Below are 8,551 nucleotides of genomic sequence, written 5' to 3'. Positions count from 1 at the left end.
GGTGGAGAAAACAGTGCAACAATGAATGAATAAAAACCCAAAATCTCTGTAAATGTTCATTAAAGCTAATAAAATTTAATAAAAAGAAACTCAGAAAAGTTAAAAAATAAAGAATGATCAATCATATGAAAATAAAGGGGCAGCATAACCCCTTTCCACCGCCCCCCAAAAAAGGTTCAGAAAGCAGGAAAAGGGAGAATGGGAATGAGAGGAAGTGGGAAGAGTACAGTTATACTTAGTATGTGCATGGATGTTGTTACTGTTGTTAGATGTTAAGTCAACCACCACTCACAGCAACCCTATGAACAGTGGCTGAATAGAAAAACTGTGGTACATCCACACAATGGAATATTATGCAGCATTGAACTCATAAAACATTATAAAATATGGGGGAGCCTGGGGGACATTATGCGGAGTGAAGTATATCAGTCACAAAAGGACAAATACTGCATAACACTGCTGTTAACAAAAATAAAACAGATGAGGGTGTGGCTGGGGAGAAAAATGGGGAAAGAGTGGACCGATAATGAACACCGCATTGGAACAGAAGAGGGGAAGAACTGTCCGAAAGAGATACAGTGTTAGGCATTATATGTGTGGCATGAGTCTGGAACAAGGGGTGCATTGTGGGAAGGGCTAGAAGAAGCGGAAGAGGCAGAGGGGGAAGAAAATGCATAATGGGGAAAAATTAAAATGAAACTTTTTAATTGCTGCTTTCTGCACTAAAATGAAACATATTTGATGTTTAAAACAAAACAAAAATAAATGAAGGAAGGAAAGATGGAAAAATAGTGTTCTGGATGAGAGCAGCTGGTGTTGAGAACTTAAAATAGACGTGGCTGCCAGCAGGTGAAATCAGAGACGTTTCTACCATCCTTTAGAGAGGCAAGCAAAAAACAGTGATTTCTGCTTTTCTACCTAGATTATTGCCTATCAGCCGTATGGGAAGTCAGTGGACTGGTGGTCCTTTGGGGTTCTCCTGTATGAGATGTTGGCAGGACAGGTAAGTGAAGCTGGGAGGAACTTGACTTTGGCTAACCTTTTGGAGGTAGGACCCGGGTTTTGATGAAGGGGCGTGAACTGGGATAAAGTGAGACCTCAGGGTGGTGGATGTTAAGTTGTGACTTCAGTTTGCAATGCCTGGAAGTGCAGAAGCGAGGAAAGCAACCTATGTGGTCTTAATTTTGAGGAGAAGGTTGAACTAAATGGAGGAATATAGGTGTGTGATATCAATGATACTGTTCGATAGCTAAGTACTGAGGAGCAATGATGTCAGTTTGGAGACTAAGGTGCGCCTGATACAGGCCATGGTCTTTGCAATCACTTGTTATGTATCAGAGAGCTGGACAATGACTAGGGAGGATAGAAGGATAGTTGATGCCTTTGAGTTTTGGTGCTGGAGAAGAGTGTTGAATATACCATGGACTCCTAGGAGAACAAACAAGTTCGTCCTGGAGAGGGTGAGGCCAGGCTGCTCCTTGGATGCAAGGATTCTGAGGCTTCATCTGACATAATTTGGGCGTGTTGCAAGGAGGGGCCAGTCCTTGGAGAGGGACGTCATGCTTGGGAGGGTTGAGGGACAGTGCAGGAGAGGAAGACCCTCTATGAGATAGATTGACTCAGTGACTAGGGTAATGGGGGTAGGTGTGGCAGAAACACTAAAACTGGCACAGGATAGAGCACCTAACAACAACAGCTAGGTGTGTAGCCTACAGCACTATGGGCTTGTGGCCCTGTCCACGGTCCTGAAGCCTGCATTTCACAGCGCTGTCCGCGGTCCTGAAACGCTCTTCCTCTGTAGGACAGAGTTCTTAAAGGCACCATGACGGTCGGTAGGCTAAGCATTGAACTCCAGACTAGTGCTTGGAGCCCAGCAGCCCTTTCTGTGGAGAAATAGGAAACAGTCTGTGCTTATAAAGGTTTCCAGCTTTGGAAATCCCACAGGAAATTTCTCCTCTGTGCTATAGGGTCCCCATGAGTCTGAAGGGACTAAAAAAGCAGTGGGTTTGTTTCAAGTTCTTAAGAAGCCCTGGTGAGTGGCTCAATGCAGTTCTGCTGGTTAGAAGCTCAACATTTCCAACTCATCAGACTCTTTATGGGAGAAGGGTGTGGCATTCTGCTCCTAAGGATTCGCCATCGCAGAAACCGTAGGGGTCAGTTCTCCTCTGTCCTGTGTGGTCATTACGAGTCCCAGTTGACTAAGCAGCAATGAGTTTAAGCTTTATCAAGCGCTCTCTGTCTCTGTCTCTCTCTCTTTCTCTCTCTCTCTGTTTTTTATGGGCCTCTTCTCAGGATATTTTGAAGTGAAAACACAAATAAGTGAAAAACATTAACCGAAAACAAAACAAAACAGATGGCGTGGCATTTACAAAAGAAACAACACCATCCTGAAATATCTGAATCATACCTTTTACATTTAATATATATAGCCAACTAAGCAGATTTAATTCAAATGAATATAGTTATCTGCATATTAAAAATTGGCATGTGGGCAGATAGGAGCCTTTTTAGTGACTGCATTAAATGAATAGTAGGATGAACTGAGGGCTCAACTTTCAAGCAGGCATGACTGACAGTTTGAGATAGCGACCATTCTCATATGATAAGAGAATCTCTGGTGTTTATCAGCAATAAAGTCACAAAGACTACTACTGTGGTTTGTCATTTAATGCCCCTCATAAAAGAAAATGCTGCATTTCCGATTGAGGTTCAACAAATAAGGTTAGAATTCCAAAATCAATCTCCATAATAGTCTATGTGTTTCCTACTGCCAAAGGGGCCCTTTAGAGTAGTGAGAGAAGATCTTCACCCTGAAACCCACAGCGTCCCTTTTCAGCAGGAAGTAGCTAAGAGAATACGCCGTCCCCTTTTCCTTATGACTCAGGGTGAAGTCTCTCTCAGGGAGGAGTGATAGGGAATGGCAAAGGACACACCGACAAAGGAGATTAATCAGAACTGACTTTGACAAGCACTGTGGCAATTGGACAATTAAAACAGACATTCGGATGGCGGGGAAGAAGAACAAACTGGGGAGGAGGGTGGAGAGAATGGTGCGGCAATGAAGGAATCCCTGTGAATGTTCATTGAAACTAATAAAATTTAATAATAATAAAAACAAAAAAAAACAAGGTTAGAGGTTAAATAAATAAAGATGTAGCCTTTTCCTTATCCAAATTCTTGGGCTATCTTTTGATTGTCTACACAGATTCCACACTAACCACTAAAAAATTCCTTGGAATTTTCTTTTTTTCTCTCTTAACCCCACAAGCCCGGCAACCTTCGCCCCACCTGGAGAATTTTTCTTTTTCTTCTTCCTGGGTTTTCCTTTCTCTCTTCTATTTAAATGACATATTGCCTAATTAACACCCTGCTGATTTGCATAGCAGATCAAGAGAGACAGAACAGTGTACAGGTACAGAGGCTGAGACAGCGGAGAAGAGGGGGAAGAGTGGGAGAAAGGAGAAGGATGAAGCTTTGGGAGAGTGGGCAGGTTTGTCTTTTTGGGGGGGTAGTGGGTGGTGGGGCACGAAGGTGGTAGTTTTTCTAAGTCTGATTCTTTCTCCCTCTCCCCTACTTCCTCAGCCCCCCTTTGACGGGGAGGATGAAGAGGAGCTATTTCAGGCCATCATGGAACAGACAGTCACCTACCCCAAGTCGCTTTCCCGGGAAGCTGTGGCCATCTGCAAGGGGGTGAGACTCCCCTGACCCAAACTTCTTGAAACCTCATGCACGCCATTGCTACCACCCAGGGCTGTCCTAAGCACACATGACATCTTGGTGCTCATCAGAAAAAAAATCCACTCTCTTTCCTCATACCACCTGCAAGCACAGCTTATCTAATACAGATTTTGCTAGAATGTTAATTGATGGCCCTGCCACAAATTCAATTCCGAGGGTCACCTACCCTCACGCTCCCTTTTCTGTAACCTCAGCTTGGTACAGCTTGTGCTGGAAGGCCAGAACTGGGTGGGTCTGGCGAGTCCCAACCTCGACCACTTTTCACCAAGACACTAACACTCAGTCTCTTCTTCATGGGTTAAGGGGTCCATGCATGAGAAAGTGGCTGGTTTCAACAAATGTTAGCATGCTTCTGCTTCTAGACCCCAGGCTCCTTCCGCATGCCTCACTGTCTGCCCACCTCAAGTCTCTGCCTTCATTTGCACATGACGGGGGACCTTTCCACCTCTCTCTGTTCTCTCTGTGTCGCCTGCTGACTGTCAATCCACCCCTTTGCATTTCTCTGTCCCCCTTTCTCTGTGTCTTGGTGCGTCTCTGAGTCTCTGTTACCCTCTGCCCGCCCCCCACTGCATACACACTTGACTTCTCTTTCTCTTTCTTACTCTCTGTTTATCTGCTGGGTCTCTGTCCTCTCTCTTTCTGGTTGGTTTCTGTCCTTCGCTCTGGCCTGCTTTCATTTTCTGGATCTCATTTCACCTTTGACTCTGTCTCTTAACCTGGGCACTGGGCCCTCTAACGTCTTCTTCCTCTGGGACTCTGTCTTTTCTCAACTTTCCTTCTCTGATCTCCATGTTCCTCTTCCCCTCTCCCTTCTCTACCTCCTCTTACACTGTCCATACTCTTTCCTTCCCTCCGTCTGTCTTTCCCCCTTCCTTCCCCTCTTTTCTTCTTGCCCTCCCTCTTCTTTCTCGTTTTTCCTGGCCCCCCAAACCTCCCTTGCCCTCTGGCTGTCTCTCATGGGTTCTCTGCCCCTCCCACTCTCCTCCTCTACTTTCTCTGCATCCCTTTGTCCCTGGGGTCTCTGGGTCTGCATGTTATCTGTTCTCATTTCTTCTCCCTGTCTCCCTCTTCCCTCCCTCTCTCCATTTCTGTACCCCGTGCTGTGTCCCCTCCTCCCTGGGTCCCTCTGTCTGAGTCTTTGCATTTCACCATCCTCACCCTCCTCCTCTTTGCCTTCCGGGTCTCCATGTCTGGGACTCTGTCCATCCGTCTGTCCGTCTGTCTCTCTCTCTGCGCTTCCCACAGTTCCTGACCAAGCACCCGGGGAAGCGTCTGGGCTCTGGGCCAGACGGGGAGCCCACCATCCGAGCTCATGGGTTTTTCCGCTGGATTGACTGGGACCGTCTGGAGAGACTAGAGATAGCTCCTCCGTTCAGACCTCGCCCGGTCAGTCACTGCCTTCCTGGGAAAGGACCCTCGACCCTGAGGGGAGGGGCAGTTAGACCTATTCAGGGCATGTGTGCCTGTGTGTATACATGGCACTACACCTGGAGCCAGGGAGCTCTGTTGGCCTAGTTAGTAAGAAGCTGCACTGCAATCCCAAAGGCACACAGTTCGAATCCACCAGCTGCTCCATGGGACCCCCTCCTGTGCACTAACTGCTGTAGGGCCAGCTCTGAGGGGTTCTGGCTGGCTGGCTGTGGCAGGCCTTCAGGGGTGGGAGCCCCTGTGTGTAGAGATAAGACAGGGCCTCCCCTTGGCAACCCCCAAGGTACTACAGGGACCATAAGAGGTGTGGAGAGAGATTCTAGAAGAGACAAGAGAGGGGTGTGCGAGACCAGAGAGATAGGAAGACTCATCTTTCTGCATCCCTGCTCCCCACCCTGCCATCCCTCCCCCTATTCACAGTGTGGCCGCAGCGGAGAAAACTTTGATAAGTTCTTCACGCGGGCGGCGCCAGCGCTTACCCCACCGGACCGCCTGGTCCTGGCCAGCATCGACCAGGCCGACTTCCAGGGCTTCACCTACGTGAACCCAGACTTCGTGCACCCAGACGCGCGCAGCCCTTCCAGCCCCGTCCCGGTGCAAGTCATGTAATGCTGCCTGCTGCCACCAGGTGTCACTGCCGGACGCCCCCCCTTCTGCTGCCCTCCAATTTCCCCACTGTGCCCCCCCAACTTCCCTCAACTTCCCCAGCACCCCCAACTTCCTCACTGCCTGCCAACTTCCCTGCCATCCCCCAACTTCCCCGCTGTCCCCCCAACTTCCCCACTGTCCCCCAACTTCCCCACCTCCTCCCCAGCATTCTGGCCTCTGCCCGTGGGCTCTGGACACTGCAACAGCATTTCTGCCTCTCCAGAGCCTCCCTGAGTTCTGGATCACGCTATACTGGACTCCTGGCACCTCCGCCCCCACTTCTGCGCATTCTGGTTTCCATTCTAACCGGCCCCAGGGGCGCACCCCTAACCTCATGGGGTTCTAGGCTGCATCCTGATAGGTTCTGTGTCCCTCCTTTCCCGAGTGCGCACACTTGGGGGGTTCCAGGACGACACCCCCATGCCCCCACCTCTGGGGTCCCTCCCACCTCCACTCAGAGTCAAGAGCAAGAGGAGGCTGGGCCCCCACGCTGCAGTCCCCCTCTTCGCCCTGAAGATTCCTGGGACTTATGGAGGATTCCTGGACCCTCTCTCCACTCCGCATACCCCTTTGCCCGTCAGCTTCGGTCTATGCTGTCCCCTCCCCAAAACCCATCACTGCTCGCCAGTGCATGGCTCCCACTCTGCTCGGAACCCCCCACCCGCACTGTGAACCTGCTACTCTCGGGGCCTCCCCGACCCCATCCCTCCCGGTCTGTCCCTCTCCTCTCTTCGCTCTGCCCCTCCCGGGCCACAGCTGCCGGAGAATAAATTGCGATGCTGATGCTGAAGTGTGTTCGGATGTTTTCTTCGAGGCTTGGAGAGTGGAGGGGCTGCTGAGGTGGAGAAGGGGCTCACACAGAAACAGACCGGAGCTGGGAGGGGAAGGAGGGGATTCCACAGAGTCAGGGAGCAGAGAGGGAAGGGAAACGGGGAGAAGGGAGCGAGGAACCCAGAGGGCAGAGTCCTATAGAGAGCAGATTCCGCAGCGTGAGGCAACCATAGGGGAGAGAGAACACAGGTGATGAGTGTGGACACAGGGAGGGGGAGAGAGTGAAGAGGAAGGAAAGAGACAAGACAGACAGACAGACAGAGACAGGCAGACTGAGAGAGACAGACAGTGAGACAGAGACAGACAGTGAAACAGAGACAGACAGGGACAGAGAGACAGAAACAGACACAGAGATAGACATACAGAGAGGCAGTGATACAGAAACAGACTGAGAGAAACAGAGACAGACGGTGAGACAGGGACAGTGAGACAGAATGAAACACAGTGAGAGACATACAGAGACAGACACAAAGTGAGACAGAGACAGTGAGATAGACAATGAGATGGAGACAGACGTAGAGACAGTAAAAGAGACAGAGACCGTGAAAGAGTCAGAAAGAGACAGTGAGAGAGAGACAGTGAGACCCAGAGAGCGAGACAGCGAGACAGAGATAGTGAATGAGAGACAGTGAGACAGACATCCAGGAGACACACACACACGAGACAGCCGGGCCCGCGCTGCGCGACGCTCACCAGTGCGGGGCCTGCGGGCCGGGCGCGTGGGGCCGGGTGCGGGACACCGCGCAGCGCGCCGGGGAGGCCGGGCCGGGACACGGCGCTCACTGTCGCCCAGGTCACGCACCAGCGCCCGGGGACACGCACTCCCACCCCCCGCCCCAGGGCCTGGCAGGACCCCGAGAGGGGAGGTGTGGCCGTGGGGGACACCCCGACCCCTGAGCCTGGGGGCCCGGCAGCAGACGAGCCGGCGGCCCCGCCCCACCTCTCCCCTGACCCACTTGAGCTCAGAGAGTAGGGGGCCGGTCCGAGTGGACTTCCTTTCCCAGCAGGAACCGCGGCGGACCCTTCCCCCCCAAGTGCAAGCCCCTCGCCACCGGCGCTGCTGGGAAATGTAGTTCCCAGGCCCGGGCCGGCCAGCGGGGTGCGCGCCGGTGCCTGTATTTGGAGGGGAAGCGCCCCAAAGCTCTGAAGGCTCCCCCGAGGGCTCTGGCGTCCCTCGGCCCCTGCAGGCCCCCGGGTCCCCGCTGCGCGCCCAGCCCCGTGCCGGGCCCTCCCCCCGTGTCCCCCCTCCGGGCATCGCTGGGGGGGCCCCGTCCGGGGCGCGCGGGCCCCAGCCCCAGCTTCGACCCTCGGCGGGCGGCCTGCCCCTTTAAGAGTGGCCCCGCTGACATCACGGGGGGGGGGTACTGGCCCGGCTCCCGGCTCCGCGGCGGCTGCAGGACCCGCTCCGCTCTGCGCCCGCCCGCTGCTCCGGGGACCCCGGCCTGGGACGCCCCCTCCCGCGTCCTCGGGCCGCCTGGACTCCGCGCTCCTCCTCCGGCCGGGACGGGGCCCCAGTCCTCTCCCGGGGACCCTCGGGATTGGCCCCTGCTGCCTCTCCTTGCGGGGGTCCCTCCGCCTCGCTCGCGGTCTGTCCCCCACCCCGAGCTCAAGGTCTCTGCGCTCAGCCTCGCCGAGCGCCTCTCTGTCCCCCGCGGGCTCTCCGTCTCGGACCCTCCACTCTCGGGGTCCAGGGGTGTCGCGGGGGGAGGGTCGCAGCCCCCCTCGCTGTCTTGTCTTTGCGGTCGCCCTGTCTCGTCCCCAAGTCGGCCAGTCTCGGGGTTTCTCCGCCTCGGGGGGGGGCTCCGCGCACCCGGGGGCCCTCTCTGTCCGCCTGCCTCCCCGGGCACCCCGGCCCCTCTCTCCCGGTCTCCCCCATCTTCAAGGCCTAGCTCCCTCCCTCCCTCTC

The 8,551-nt window shown here is 53.7% G+C and overlaps 1 protein-coding gene across 2 annotated transcripts in view; it reads left to right on the top strand.

Annotated features, from left to right (window-relative positions):
* The window catches only part of PRKCG (protein kinase C, gamma), a 51,326-nt gene extending 45,527 nt beyond the window's left edge, over positions 1-5,799 (top strand). Inside the window, exons 15-18 of one of the 2 annotated variants that reach the window (XM_006897301.1) lie at positions 923-1,003; positions 3,583-3,690; positions 4,984-5,124; positions 5,587-5,799. In XM_006897301.1, coding sequence (XP_006897363.1) covers positions 923-1,003; positions 3,583-3,690; positions 4,984-5,124; positions 5,587-5,775 — 519 coding nt within the window. In that variant the 3' untranslated portion in view covers positions 5,776-5,799. The remainder of the gene's footprint in view (positions 1-922; positions 1,004-3,582; positions 3,691-4,983; positions 5,125-5,586) is intronic. The other variant, XM_006897302.1, reaches the window with a different exon arrangement.
* Positions 5,800-8,551: the final 2,752 nt, after the last annotated feature.

This window comes from Elephantulus edwardii, unplaced genomic scaffold (genome assembly GCF_000299155.1).
Source record: "Elephantulus edwardii isolate Elephantulus edwardi_28Jun2011 unplaced genomic scaffold, EleEdw1.0 scaffold00208, whole genome shotgun sequence".
Lineage (NCBI taxonomy): Eukaryota > Metazoa > Chordata > Mammalia > Macroscelidea > Macroscelididae > Elephantulus > Elephantulus edwardii.
This window is presented reverse-complemented; position numbering and strand designations above follow the sequence as displayed.